The 16141-nt window shown below is 36.2% G+C and overlaps 1 protein-coding gene across 2 annotated transcripts in view; it reads right to left on the bottom strand.

Annotated features, from left to right (window-relative positions):
- Window positions 1-16141, bottom strand: part of LOC126769369 (40S ribosomal protein S19a) — a 45516-nt gene that overhangs the window by 19637 nt on the left and 9738 nt on the right. For both annotated transcript variants that reach the window (XM_050488089.1, XM_050488087.1), the window contains one exon: window positions 15240-15488. In XM_050488089.1, coding sequence (XP_050344046.1) covers window positions 15240-15488 — 249 coding nt within the window. The remainder of the gene's footprint in view (window positions 1-15239; window positions 15489-16141) is intronic.

Genomic DNA, 16141 nt, shown 5'->3' with positions numbered 1-16141 from the left:
TTGAATTTAATCATTTGAAGTAGGTGTAAAATTAGAACGATCGCCTTCGAACTAGTTACAAAAAGGAACAAAGATTCCGTTATCATCATTGTAACATATGTACGTGTAATTTAATTAAAGCGTGCTAAAAAGACATAACTTCTAGGAGTATTACGAATTATTACAGTTATCCAGTTATAATACTGCTATATGGTATAAAAACAAAATACTCACTTATTGTTCCATATCAGGGATATTTCATGACTCATTCAAATAATAAGTAAAGGTATGATTCACATATGTATCATTATTTTTTAAATAAACAATCTCGTTTGGAACACAATATTAATAATGGTTGTCGGTTTCTACTTTGAGAGCCAAAAAACGAAGTAGGTTTAAATCAATCAACTGAATTAAATCATAACGCTATGTTCATGTTAAAACTAACTTTTTATTGTGAAGTCAATTAACACTACAAAGATATAAAAAACGTTGACTTCCAACAATACGAACGCCATCCGTACGAATGTAACTTTGTAAAGTAGTAAGTACATTTAAATTGCGATATAAATATTTTGCAGAAAAACGATTAAATTTTTTTTTTTTATTGTATAACTTTACTTATTTCCATTTACTGATTAACAATATCAATAAAAATAAATAAACTAAGTTCACTGATTTTAATAAGTAAAAATTGGTACAAAACTACGAAGTTTCACGCCGTTTATTGCCGTTTCTTTTCGGTACAGTAACAGTAACAGCCTGATAATGTCCCACTGCTGGGCTAAGGCCTCCTCTCCCTTTTGAGGAGAAGGTTTGGAGCTTATTTCACCACGTTACTCCAATGCGGGTTGGTGGAATACACATGTTGCAGAATTTCAGTTAAATTAGACACATGCAGGTTTCCTAAAGATGTTATCCTTCACCGTCAAGTACGAGATGAATTATAATCACCAATTAAGCACATGAAAATTCAATGGTGCTTTTCCGGGTTTGAGCCCACGATCATCGGTTAAGATTCTCGCGTTCTTACCACTGGGCCATCTCGGCTTCTTTTCGGTAGAATGAACAATATAAAATATAATATTTGTTAATTCACATGACTTATAAAAAAACTGATTTGTTGCCCGTTAAATAGGACAAAATTAGTGTAATAAATAGATACATTATGTTACAATATAGAATTTTCTTGTTTCTCGCAATGCAACAATTTTAATAATATAAATAACAGAGTACATGGAAAGTTATTACTGCAAGTCTAATAATTACGTATGGTATATCAAATGTAGAATAGACGTAGCATAAATAATTACATATCTTACTGCAAACTCTTGTAATTCATAGTTTCAAATACAAGACGTATGTTTTCATGTAAAATTGTAGGATTTTTTCTTGCACTAACTTAAAACAGACGCATATAGCGCATTGGTGGTCATATAATACCTATTACCTATTTTCTATCGTTATTAATAATTTGAATATGACTAATAAACGAATTAAGTATACGTTGCCACGCGGACTTTTGGTGGATCGGGACGCTTCCAAGGGTAAAAAATAATATCCAAAAAAATATTTCGTTCCGCATTTAAATGTAGAAGAAATCGAGCGTGTAAGATCTAGTTTTTTTTAAATGTAATGGGGCTATTTTTTTTTAATTTGCAAATGTTTATGTATTAAACTTTGCCAATGCCGGCAAAAGACCGGTCGTCTTCGCTTCCGTGGTAATAATTAAAATACTACTAAAAATCAATTTAAAAAAAAAACTTTATTTAAAAGATTTTTGATTTTCAAGGAATTCTACAAGAATACTTTTGTACCTTTTTTTGTAAGTTGTACCTTTAACCTTTTAAAAGACAAATGTCATCCTTAGCTCAACTTGTGTATTCGAAACACAACTGACAAAAAAAAGCAAGAAAAACTGAGTCGGTACTGAGTTCGCTTGTTTTTTATAAATCAGTTTGTAGTTGTATTTCTAATAAAGTACCTACGCAGTGCTTATGAGCTTCTAGGTAATGCTCGCCTATAATGTGGTCTCCAATATCAACATACGATAAAAGTTGTTTGATATAAATTCTTAGATAAGCGAAGAGTGGATTGTAAGGGGCTGGTTGTTAAAAGCTAACGAATTAAGGATGTATTCAATTTATAATTTTCATAGACACCAAAAGGTTTCCTTTCACGGCCGCTGATTTTTTTATGTATTCACATAAATCGTAGTATTTCATTTTAAACTTTTCTTCATTACTCTTTATTATGTTATATATTTTATATTGGCGAAAATTTTATGTAGCATATATCGGTGGCACATTTTTAATCGATATCTTTATTTACGCCTTTTAGCAGGACCAGTATTGAAATGAACAGAAAATGGAAGTCAAAATTAGACCGCAGCTCCGACTTACGACCGTCCTCAAGTTGCCTCCTATTATTTTCTTACAATGTCGTTGACAAAAATTGTCTAAAACTGACTTTTGTCCCTAAATTATATATTGCTGTTGTTGTAGGATTTGGTCGAAAAGGACTCGGCTTAGAACGTTAGCAGAAAGGAGGAAGCGCTGTGCAAAGCACCTCGTCACGTCCATCGACGAGACCTCTTAGGCCAGGGACGTCGTCTGCCGGCGGCGATGATGTAGGTATGGCTATACTATGATCTCGTTCCTGCTGAGGGAGCAAAGGCTACTGTGGCCAATCGTCTTTGTCATTCAGAACTAGTTTAGGTATGTTTTCTCTATCAATATTGGTGCTGCCCTATATAACCAATAGGTTTGAGTCTGCTAAAGAAATCGAATTGCTCTTTAATGAGAATGTTCCTGATCTTAACGGAACCTTACTCTTAGCTTCAAAAATACGCCATATTAAGAACTGAGAGACAGCGCGTTCGATTTTTCTACATCGAGTATTACATGCACTTCATACAGACAAGAGCGGAAACCATTAATATAAATCAAGAACTTTCTAGCAAAGTGTGTGTAGTGCTGTGTACGCATACTCTTGTATCATTGCGGTCAGAACTTGAATATTGTTACGAAATGTCCCCGTAACACTTTATCTTCGACTCTTTACACTTACATATACACTCAACTAGTTTCCACCCACGGCTTCGTACTTGCGGGAGGGGGTTGTTAGGTACCCTATGTCCTTCTCTGCACTCCTGAGAACGTATATGCAAAATTTCATAACGATCGATTGAGTAATTCTCGTCTGAATCAAACAATTTACTTTTGCATTTTAATATTAGCAAGGATGTTATTTAGGTAACTGAATTATTATTATATTTTATTCAAAACTCCATATATAATAAAATGATGAACGCGATCTTCGCAAATCTACGATTACAACAGCAACGACCTTCAAAGTAATCTTCCTATATTTTATTATATTAAAACAGAATCCTAGTTCAAATACATTAAAGCATTTCTGTCTAGCATAATTGTATTAAAATAATGTAATCTTATTATTTGAGTATCGTGGCTTCGTTCACATGTACAATATATGTATGTATGCGATGTTGTATATTGTTACGAGAATATTATTACGTAACTTGATAGTAATATAATAGTTTTAAAAAAAAGATTATTATGCCTAACATGTTTGTATTTCATCAATTTATTGATTACTAGCTTATTCCCAGCATATGTTGAAATACTTCTTTAAAAATATTTGTAAGCAATTATGCGATACGTCTTACGCGCCACAATCGTATGCCCGACGTCACTGCAGTACCAATAAAACAACAACAAGTGTAAAAAGTAATAAAAACAAAAAAAAAACAATTATTTTATTATAGAAACTATTTCGGTCATTGCACAATGATTTCCAATTCTAATTCGAATTAAATTTATACATTGACATTAAAACTATATCGAAAAAAGAAAAAGTATATAATGATTTGGTACTAGATACTTTAACAAATAATTATTATTTATATGAACTATACATAATGTTTTGCCACGAGCAAATAATAGAAGTTAGTAGTTTCTTAAGAATTTTTAATGCAATTTTTCATGTGATTGACATAACTTGTTTTTTTCTTTATTTTTAATTGGTAGCTTGTCAATTAATATTTCTTTATTAACCAATTAACTAGAGACCCGGATTCGCACGAATAGCCTGTGCGCTGTAAATAGTCGCGGTAACGTTCGAGAGAAACAATTTCACTTTGCAGTATTTTCATATAAGTATATGAAACATCATATATTTTTTCAGATTGAATCAATAATTTCTAATAAGCACATCATAATGAATAATAATATATTTAAATCTTCTGTAAATAATATCTGTATGACTACTGTTGTTTAAAATCACCAAATATACAATATATTAATGTTTCAGATGGCTGTTTCAGCTGACGAGCAAAATTTCTAAATTATTTTTTTTTTATGCGTCGGGAAGGAAAATTCTTTTCCTGATGGTAAGGTCTCCATGGTATGGATGGTACTCCACCTGGTGGTAATAGAGTCCAAACGCGACGACGGCCAGTACAGTCGGGAAGATGTTCTGCACTAGCCGCCTTAGCCCTGCCGGCCCGCAAGATGCCTCTTTTGCTTTGATTTGCTCATGTGACAGACTAATAATGATCATTAATAGGGTCATACAAAATATTAAGTACCGCGTCAGCCACCATAGTAGAGCTAACATTGTAAATTTACAGCACATTGAATTTGTATATACACTGGCCTCCAAAAAAATCGACCCACCTACATTTTTTGTAAAAAAGCTATCGTATGGTTTTAAACTACCACATATTTATATTTTTAAGATTGATAATGAAAAAATGCAATTGTAGGATTGTACAAAAACAGAAATAGTGCGCAAAAAATAGGTTTTTAGGTAAATATGTGACAAAACACGAAAACACAAAATTTTACGCAATTTTATTTTTTTGTGTACAAAACGATTATGCCGTTTGTTTTTAAATTTGGGTGCCTAAATCTTACTTTAATAGGGAGTGTTTCCTCCTCTTGACCTAATCACTGCCTGCATACGCCTATTAAGTGACCTGATTAGCTTTTTAATGTCTTCCTGTGGGGTCCGTTGCCATTCTTCAGTTAGGGCAGCTTCCAGTTGATTCAGGGTTTCTGGAATTGGATTTCGTGCTCGAACCGTACGTTTTAGCTGGTCCCAGAGGTGCTCATCGGGTTTAAGTCCGGACTATTGGCTGGCCACTGCATAACTGAAATTTCGACTTCCCTGAGATAGTCTTTAACAATTCTAGCGACGTGAGGTCGTGCGTTGTCGTGCATAAGTTGGAAATTATCCCCAATATATCCAGCGTAAGGCATCACATGAGGCTCCAGAATGTTCGTTATGTAAGTTTCAGCATTAACAGCACGATTACGGAAAAAAACCAGCTCTGTGCGTCCCGTCAAAGAAATACCTCCCCAAAACATTGTAGAGCCTCCACCAAATCGGACTGTTTCTCGAATGCAACACTGAGAGTAGCGTTCTCCTGGCCTTTGCATGACGTTACGTCGTCCATCAGAGCCTACTAGAGACATTCGGCTTTCATCACTGAACAATACTGTCTCCCATTGGTCCAGTGTCCAATCGACGTGCTGCCTAGCAAATTGTAGTCTTGCTTGTCGATGGGATGCTGTGAGTTTTGGTCCTGTTGCTGGCTTGTGAGGGGTTAAGTTTTGCTCTCGAAGTATATAGTTAGCAGACACGTTGATCCATACAACAACGTTGTTGAAAAAAAAACGCTAATTTAAAACTGCCATTCGGCGTACAAAAGAGGCAAATTAATTATTGACGTGATTTGTGATTTGTTCAAAGCGTTCAAATATGTTATTTGGATTTTTGAGAGTAATTGAGTATGGTATTAACATCAATTCGTATGGTTTGGTGTTCTGTTTTTAAAAAATACCAATTCGAGGTATTTGTAAAATCAGCTTCACTTCTGGATGCTAATGTTGGCCCTGAATCGGAATCAGAAAAAATATTTAAGGCTGGTGAGCCGCGATGGAATAATCATAACTATAAGTTTAGTCAACTCAACTTACGATAAACATGTATCGTTTATGATATATGACACGAATAATAACATCACAGCTACTAACAATAAGTGCTTATGTTAAAACAAAAAGAGCTTATGTATCAATCTTGGCTGCGTCATACAAGACGAATAAACGAATGCTTTCTAACCGACATTACGATTTGGCATCAACTAACTATGTGTTAACTAACTGTGTGTTGGGCATCAAATAACTAAATATGTGTGAATAAAACATAAGCTGAAAAATTATACATGTAAGTAAGTAACAGAAACAGAGTGTCATATTTAATACTAACATAAACATAGTAATGGGCGCTGAAACCATTATACCCTATGAGTTCTTGTAATCATATTGCTGTTATCAACAGCACCGTGGAAGCTGCTAGATTATGATGATATATATTAGTTAATCTTTTTTTACGCTGGAACAGTGGGGGGGGTATGTGGGACTCGCCGGAGTCCACTTTCCGTCTTAAAATGGAACGCCACGGCAGCGCTTTCGCATGCTACCGTGACGCTTTGGGTCAAATGGTGTTCCGTTTGACCCAATACCATAACAGTTGACACTAATATGTATTTCTTAACGTGAAGATTTCTATACAATCATCTCTTTTGTAAGTGTAATTCGTTACTACCTTAGACGGCGCTGCATCAGACAAACCTATTTACCGTTGCACCGATCGCCATAAGAATTACAGATGACAATTGACATTTCACAGGCACGACGTATGCCAACGGTTTTGCTAATTCATTTGAATCTTCTTGATATTTAGAATATCATATCATAAAATTTTCGAATTTCCATAATAAAATTACCTGTACAATTATCAAGATAAACAAGAATCACGATCACTTTTTGTTTATATTTTATGTCCGTGTCAGTCAAAGCGCCCGTAAAATTTTTAGTTTTACAAACGAAATATATTACAAAATTGAACTACATTATACTCTATTAAATCAAAAATTTAAAAAAAAAACATTATTTTATTGTCTTGACCTTGAAAATTAACTGTACGGGGTATTTGGCCTAAATCATTCTGATTGATCGAAAGAAAGAGCTTTTCTGAACTTTATCCAATTAAAATATGCGAAAATTTATAAAAAGCGAAAAAATCAAGATCAAATTCAAAACGTTTTTAAGTTTGACATTTATATTTTCTTATCATTTTATTTTTGGATTTTTTTTTACCTTCATTAATATATGTTTCGTGTAAAATTGTTAATATAATGGTAATGTGGTTGTAATGGTGTATCATACTGTACTTAATCTGCTAATGTTGTAAATTTTTTGTGTTAATTTTGTGAAAACGATAACGAAAGAAGAAATGAGAATGTAGGTGGGTAATTTTGCATATATTGTCGAGTTTTCGTTGAAAATCGTTCGTTTTCATTCTGCTGGCAGGTAATTCACAATAACATCCTGAAGCAACAAGGATAAAGGAACTAAAATTTGTTGCAAATAAAACAGCATATTTCGAATCACAAAATAAAACCTGTGCGACATAGTCAGGTCGGTCGCAGAGGTCATCAATGTGATTTAGCGCGAACATTCTAGACTCGAAGGACTACAAGAGCAACGGGGACAAATTTGTTTCGTATTATTCACTTTACTAACGACTTCCTCGCGTCAAGTGGAAATTTAGTGATAACTGGAGCCACGGGCGGGACGCTATTCGAGTACACAATCGAATACACACTTATTCATTTAAAATAAATAACGACTATTAACGTCTCATTCGTATACAAGATCCTTTATGCAAAAACTATAAAATCACATGTTAAAATATATTTAGAATCACATTGTGCAAACTATTCAACACTGCGTAATATAACTTTCAACATGGTCATATTACAACACCACTTAATAAGCATAAGTCGAATAAGCAATATTTAGATATGTCCGATTGTCACGTCAACTGGTCCGACTTTTTATAGTGTATTGTGCCTACATATAGCCCATTCCAATCTTTTTTTTTTTTTTATATGTCCGGTATGGCAAATGACTCTACTCCACCTGATGGTAAGTGGTAGTAGAGTCCAAACGCGACGACGGCCAGTACAGTCGGGAAGAATGTTCTGTACTAGCCGTCACCGCCTTGCCGGCCCGCAAGATGCCTCTTCACGCCTCGTTTGAAGGAACCCGGGTTGTAAGAGGAGGGGAACACGTGAGCTGGTAAGGAATTCCATTTTTTGGTAGTGCGACAAAGAAAGGAGTTGCCAAATTTTTTTGTGCGCGATGGAATTGATGTCACAGTTAGGCGGTGACATCGAGAACCAGCTCGCGTGGACTTAAGAAGGAAGGGGGAAGCAGGAATTAGAGAGAACAATTCCTCAGAGCACTCGCCGTGATACAGTCGATAGAAAGCACTCAGTGCTGCTATTTCGCGACGCAATTGTAAAGGTTCAAGGGTGTTTGTGACCTTTACGTCGCCAATAATGCGTACTGCACGTCGCTACAACCGGTCCAAGGCCTCCAGTAGGTACTTAGCGGAGCCATCCCAAAGGTGCGAGCAATATTCAACGCAAGACCGTACCTGTGTTTTGCATAACAGGCACAGTTGTTGCGGCGTGAAAAAACGCCGCACCTTGTTCAGAACTCCGAGTTTTCGTGAAGCTGTTTTTATAATAGCCTCGATGTAGCCCTTGGACTAAGGTCGCAGCGAACGTTCATCCCCAGCATGGCGATTTTGCTTTGTATCATCAGCGGTATGCCACAGAGGGAGGGATGAGAGTAAAATGGTGACTTTTTCGCTGTGAGAGCGCATACCTGTGTTTTCTTGGCATTAAACTCAACAAGATTATCAGAACCCCATTTAGCAATGAGCTCTAACGTCCTATCGAGTTCAATGACAAGATTCTCCCGCCTCTCCTCAGTTTCCGCCCGCCTAGCCACTGCGCGTCCGTGGTATCCACCATGCACTGTACTATCATCTGCATAGCAATGTATGTTCCCAAGGGAGAGCATATCATTGATATGCAAAAGAAAGAGTGTGGGAGATAGCACAGATCCCTGGGGGACCCCAGCATTCACTACATAGAATTGTGAAGCGCAACCATCTACTAAAACACGAAGGCTACGCTTGTGTAGGAAGCTGGCAATCCAGGTGCATAGCTGAGCAGGCAGACCATATGCCGGTAGCTTGGAGAGAAGACTACTGTGCCAGACCCTGTCGAAAGCCTTGGAGATATCGAGGCTGACAGCCAACGATTCTCCATGCTTGTCGATAGCTTCACCCCAGAGGTGTGTTACGTACGCTAGAAGATCACCTGTGGACCGTTTTGGTCGAAACCCGTACTGACGATCATTAATTAGACAGTGATCTTCTAGGTAATGGATCAGTTGGTTGTTTAGAATCCGTTCCATCACCTTAGTACTGAGGTGATAGCTATTGGTCGATAATTTGCCGGTTCAGACCGATCCCCTTTTTTGGGAACCGCTTGCACATTAGCTCTTCTCCAAGCCTCCGGCACACATCCCGAAGAGAGAGAAAGTTGGAACAGGCGCGTTAACACAGGAGACAGCTCCGCCGCGCACTTCTTCAGCACAATGGCTGGTATTCCATCAGGACCGCTAGCTTTCCGTATATCAAGTGATTGCAGCTCCGCACGCACATCACGTTGCCTGATTTTGATGTCAGGCATCGTGTGGCCACATGAAGGTATTGTTGGTGGCTGCGCACTACAATCATCGATCACAGAGTTGTCGGCAAAGAGTTTAGCCAGGAGGTCGGCTTTCTCCTGCGGACTGTGAGCTAGCGATCCGTCCGGATTTCTGAGCGGTAGCAGCGAATGTTGGCAGAAATTGTTTTGCACAGACTTGGTCAGACGCCAGAAGCTACGGGAGCCCCTAGGATGCGAAATAAGGTCATGACCAATCTGTACAATGCGCTGTGCATCCGCTCTCGTGTATGCTTTCCTACAGGACTTGGAATTTTTATTGTAGTTTGCTTTCAGTGAGTCAATGTTAGATGCCCCGCTAATGCAGCCGTTGATCCACGCGCGATATGCCGCCTGCTTAGATGATACAGCGGCGGCACATTCACGAGTGAACCAACGGTTACGCGTACCCCTATTGATGAGATCTGAGCTAGGAATGTAGTATTCCATTCCTAACATGATCTCATCAGCAACAGCAGCGGCACTAGCTGTCAGGTCATTCCCACTGAAGCAACGTTCCTTCCAAGGGACTGACGCATAGTAATCGCGCATACCGTCCCAATCTGCCGACTTATAGTGCCAAACGCGACGTTTGCATACCGCTGATGGCGGCAGCTTGGCCTGTGGCACTTTGGTAGATATAAGGCCGTGATCCGAAGAACCAAGTGGAGCTTGAACCACAACCTGATATTCCACCGGGTGAGAAGTCAGCAGAAGATCCAGTAGAGAAGGCGCTTGCCCATCAATGTCTGGGATCCTGGTGGGCTGATCAACCAGTTGGGTCAAGTCGTGTGTGAGAGCAAAAGCATCAGCAGTTCTTCCAGCATGGTCAGTTTTGAGGGATTTCAACCATGATTCATGGTGAGCATTAAAATCCCCCAAAAACACCAATTCCGCGTTAGGAAACTGCTCTTGCGCAGCATCTGCCACCCGACTAAGATGGTCAAATAATCGGCTTGTCTCCAAGTCACCATTGTGGGATCTGTAGAAGCACACGTAGACTCGACTCTGACGAACCAGGTCCACACGTACCACCAACATGGAGAAGGAGGGGTCCTCCAAGCAGCGCAATCGGTGACAACAAACATCCGCCCGGACGAACAAGCATACTGCGGCTTTCGCTTTAAAAGATTCTTCTAGCATGTAGCCGGGATAGTTAAGGTAGCTGGTGTCGGCAGAGCGGAGTATTTGCGTCTCCGTGAGAAACAGCATTGCTGGCCGTGCTGTCTCGAGATGGTGGTGGACAGCGTTGAGTCGAGGATATTCCATGCGATTTGATAGTAACTCTGTTGTATTATGCACATACAGTTCTAGATTGATATATGTTTATTTATAATACAGCACTATTCCACTTAAGTACTTTTATCCATTTTTAATTTTGATAATGACTTCTTCGAAATTTAAAACACTTTTTACCGCAAGTATATGGTGATTATTCTAATTCTTCACTGATATGGCGTTAATTCAATGTCAAATTTGTTTATTTGTTGTGGTATGGTACCCATGTTGTGGTTGAAATAGGCTATACATGAATCACAAGGAAATCGCTCTATAGGTTATATATATATAATTATAGTATATATATAATTAATATTTTTGTTTGCCTTCCTACATGACCATACGTCCCGTTTTGAATAAGACACGTGAACGCAAGCACACAATAAACAAAAAGCTATTCCTATAATTCTCTTCTTTAATACCCAGTCCAAAAAATGGTATGAAGTTAATTATTTAAAAATCTTATTTAATTATAGTCTTACTCTGAAGGAAATGTACAGGTTAAGTGTACATGATCATCTTCTTCCACATACCTTCAGTTGTAGGAGTTGTAGGAGATCTTAAACACGTTGATAAACTTCATGTTGTTTAAGAAGGCAACTATTATATCTTAAAAAATTTACAATTCTTCTGTATTATTATTGGACAATTGCTATCGTTGTGTTTCGGTTGTCAACATCCAGCTTCAGAGCTGCTGAGAATTTCTCGACAGAAGATCTAAAATACTTTATTATTCCGATCCGAGTTTAAGCTATTCATTATTACCCAGTCCAAAAAATAGTATAAAGTTAGGCCCATATACTCGTGCCGGTTACATCGTAAAAGTCAGTAGGGTCAACAGCAATTACACAGTCAAAGAAAAGACAAAAACAATGTTAGTTTGTTTTTTTTCAATTTCAAATTTGTTTGGTTTGCAACTGTTTATTCGACCTTGACTATAAAGAGTTGATTTTCGTATTTTTTATTATATATTATAAAATACAAAAAATAAACGATGTTGAAATGATTAAAGTCGGCAAAATATAAAGTTCGCGTTAAGAGTTTGTAGTTTACTGTCGCAAAAGTTGATAAGTAACTTCATTAAACTTTTAACAGGTATTATTATTAACTATTTATTATTTTACGACAAATCTTACTTTTAACTGTTTTAAATTATATTATCTCTAGGGGTAAGTTTTAAGTACTCAATTAATTATTGTCTTGTAAAATTGTATATCAATTGAGTTTAAATCATCAACACTATTGTCATAGTTTGTTTTTTCTGTAAATATTTTGCTGACTCTACTCAGTACGACATTTCGACAATAAATTTAAATTCAATATAGTTTAACCACTTTTATAACATCAAACATGATAGTTTATGAAGTAATTTAACATGTTCATAATTTTAAATGTGAAGGCTCTTTTAGTCGATATATCTGGCACAATGCAACGATTATACCAATCATGAATAATCAATAGTTGATTGTTGTTTTGAAACAATCTCTAAGCTAATTTAATTTCTACTACTGACTAGTATTTGCTATCTCTTTCTTTTCTTTCCATTAGACAAAGGACAAAGGATAGTAAGTCTAATATTTTACCAAATTAATTTAGTTTTTATACGACACTGGAAGGGCTTTGTGCAAGCTCGTCTGGGTAGGTACCACCCACTCATCAGATATTCTACCGCAAAACAGCAGTACTTGATATTGTTGTGTTCCGGTATAAGGGTGATTGAGCCAGTGTAATTACAGGCACAAGGGACATAAAATCTTAGTTCCCAAGGTTGGTGGCGCATTGGCTATGTAAGCGATGGTTGACATGTCTTACAATGCCAATGTCTAAGGGCGTTGGTGATCACTTATCATCAGGTGGCCCATATGTTCGTCCGCCTTCCTATTATATATAAAAGAAAAAAAAACGAATCTGAAAAAATATCCGAGTATAATAATTGAGGAAAATATAATTATATCTAGCTTTATCATGCTGCATGCATAAAAGATTACACAGTAATTAATGAAACATTTAACGTCCATCTTACTATACAGATAATTGTTGATGAAGTAATTGCAATGGGGAAATCAGGATACAAAAATAGTTTTACAAATATTAACATTAATATATTTATAAATTAATTTAAATAATTAAATGATTTAACATTTACACTATCGAGGAAGACTAAGGAAGGACAAAGGAAGCTTAAGGAAAACGGTTTTATATATATTTTTTATGTACCTATTGTTGTTCATACATTTTCACGTTGCTAACATGATGTATATGCTGCTAAAATGTATATTAAAACTGGAGTGAAAAAACTTTCCGAACTAACTTGTTTTTCAGCGCATTTATGGCCTACCAATTAATAGTTACAAAATAAAATTAATTTTAACAAAAAAATAATGTTTATATAACCGTGAAAGTTTATCTTGAGTGCCTGATTATATATACAAAATCGAAAAATTCTTATTAATATATATACATTACATAATAAAAGTAATATATTTTTAAAGTTTGTGTGAATGTTATCGGAGAGAAAATCGTTATATCGGATACTTTTATGGAGAACTAGTCTCCGCCTGCGGCTACGCGCGCGCGTCAGGGTGCGGACATGTGTTGCGTACCCTACGTCCTTTTCTGTACAACAACATTTCATAATGACCAGTTGAGCAGTTAAGACGTGACCAACGGCTTTATGTGCTTTCCAAGGGAAGGGAATACACACGCACGCACATATTTCCAACTTCCAGATTCCGGACTGCTACTGAGAATTTTCGACATCAATTCCCAATAACCTTTTATCGGCCCGACCTGGGATTTGAACCCAGGCCTTCGAGCCTTCTACACTGGCAGATCTGCAGCGTTTGCTTTATAATGTTTTTTTATTAACGATATAAAGATTTGGTTTTAAAAAACTACTGAGTAAAACATTAATCATGTCCGCGTGCATTCATGTCATGTACTGAGGTTGCGCGTTGAATCATAACAATAAGACTTCTTGCAAAATCATTTGCTGGCAGTATTTTTCTAAATAAAATAGGGAGGTGTGATCAGTTTCGCAGACATAATCGTACGGCTTTCCTCAAAGTAACGATACATAATTTTACAATCAATTTAGAACGATTCGATTACATAACCCAATAACCGAAGTCTTACAGTCCTCGTACGTATGACTCGTATATACTCGTAACGTATGAACGATATCATAAACAAGAAGTGGGTTTTCTAATTAGTTTAAAAGCGTTCGCTAAGAGAGTATCCTGCAAAGGAAATGTACTTAAAACATAATATGAGATATTTATCTAGGTCGTGGACCCTCAAACTACTGTCTGACGCAGAGGGCAATACCTGCGAGGCTGGGTCGATTCCCGTTTAGAACGGATATATATATTAACAATGGGTCATCACAATAAACCTGGGAGGGAATACAAAACTATTCAATACGTTTTACAATTATTTGATAAAAATTATGCCGTCATTATTTTAGATTCTTTATTATCGTATTCGATATTCAAAAAAAGTTATATAAAACTGGAAGTATAACAAAAACATATATAACATTTGAAGCATTATATTGTGATACGTCCATGGCATTCCATATTTATAAGTCACGAACACAATATTTAACTACAATAAATAGCTAGTAATATCGATCATAATTTATCCCTCTTTGCCGGCTTCATGAGTTCTACCGGAGTCCCAGTATTCCGGGATTTCACTTGAATTTTAAAATAATTCTAATAACTTCATTCTCTGCCGAGGCTTTCCAATTTTTAAGGCATTTCTTGGTGATAAAAGACAAGGAATCTGTTAAGTGGCACGACCTAGGATCGATCTAAATTTTATAAAAAAGTAAAGCGTTTTCATTTATTTACATTTATCGTGTAATTTTCCGTTATAAAGCGACTTATAAATGTGTTTCATATATTTATGCACTACGAATAATTCAACTGCTAACAAAGTTTACTAGGTAAAGCAAAATTATTTTAGCGTTGAGAAAATGTTACCGGATGATTTTTCATTATTGAACTGGCAGGAAAACATAATACAACCTTTTTACTTGTTCGAACGACAACAATAATAAACGTGATATTAATAATTATAATCCACTTCATTACGCTTATAGGATTGTGCAGTAAGTAAAGTTAGGAAAAATATAAATATGTAATGTACGTATAAATTTATTATTTATTGCTCATTTGTTTTTAAGTACTTATTTATATCCTCTTGTTTTCTTTGCACAATTTCCTGATCAGCTTAGAATTGGCCGGAAATTTTTAGTATTATACGGGAATAAGTATGCCAGCCTTTGAATAACATGTGCAATTAAATAATTTATACATAAACTTACCTCTTTCGATTGTTTGGTTGCAAACATAAATTCCCCTTTTATCTGGAAGTCCTTGGCATCCGTAAACAGCTCGTGAGCATTGGCCATGTTGGTCGGATCGTTGACACTGAGCACTGTACTATTACCGCCTGGCTTCCATCTCTCAACATAGAAAACCTTAGAGAAACCAGGTCCTGACGGCCAGAAGAACATCTTAACGTAACTCTGAATCATCTTGAAAGTCTTTCCTCCGTCCAAGGTCATGTAGAGCTAGAAACAAGTTTGATGCATGACTTATGGAATTAGCGCGCGCGAGGTCGTCTTTTGCAAAACCTATTTGCATTTTCTAAACACATTTAAAAATTTATAAAAAAATATCGAAAGTTATAGTCGTTATATTATAAGCAAAGTTATTAATCGATATTTTTTTCTTCTTCTTCTCAAGTCAGACAAGCATGTATTTATAAAACTTTACTAGGTAATTTTTTGATTACTTATAATTTGCAAAATTATGAATAATAATATAAGTTTTTAATTAATTAGTATATAAATATTTTATTAACATGTTTATTGTTTCGACCATTTAAGGATTAATCCAGATTTGCCTACTCATAAAAACCTGGATATACTTCTTACTTTTTAAAAAAAATAAAAAGGCTGTCGAGCATATGTGCCACTTAATGGGTAAATAATCACCATCGCCCATAGACACTCGCACTGATAGAAGTTAAAACGGTTTCTTGCACCGCCCGCCTCAATGCGCTGCCATCCATGCCGGATCTAAGCTATTACGTCCCTTCTGGACTAAACTCACTTAAGTAATCACAAGCCATTCATATAGATGAACGAACAGCCATAGATCTGTTCGTTTTCAATTTATGTTTTATGTATAAATGATATTATCAATATATTCATTACAAATT

Source organism: Nymphalis io, chromosome 7 (genome assembly GCF_905147045.1).
Source record: "Nymphalis io chromosome 7, ilAglIoxx1.1, whole genome shotgun sequence".
NCBI classification, from domain to species: Eukaryota; Metazoa; Arthropoda; class Insecta; order Lepidoptera; family Nymphalidae; genus Nymphalis; species Nymphalis io.
The sequence above is the reverse complement of the archived record's forward strand: the minus strand, read 5'-3'. Positions and strand labels throughout refer to the sequence as shown.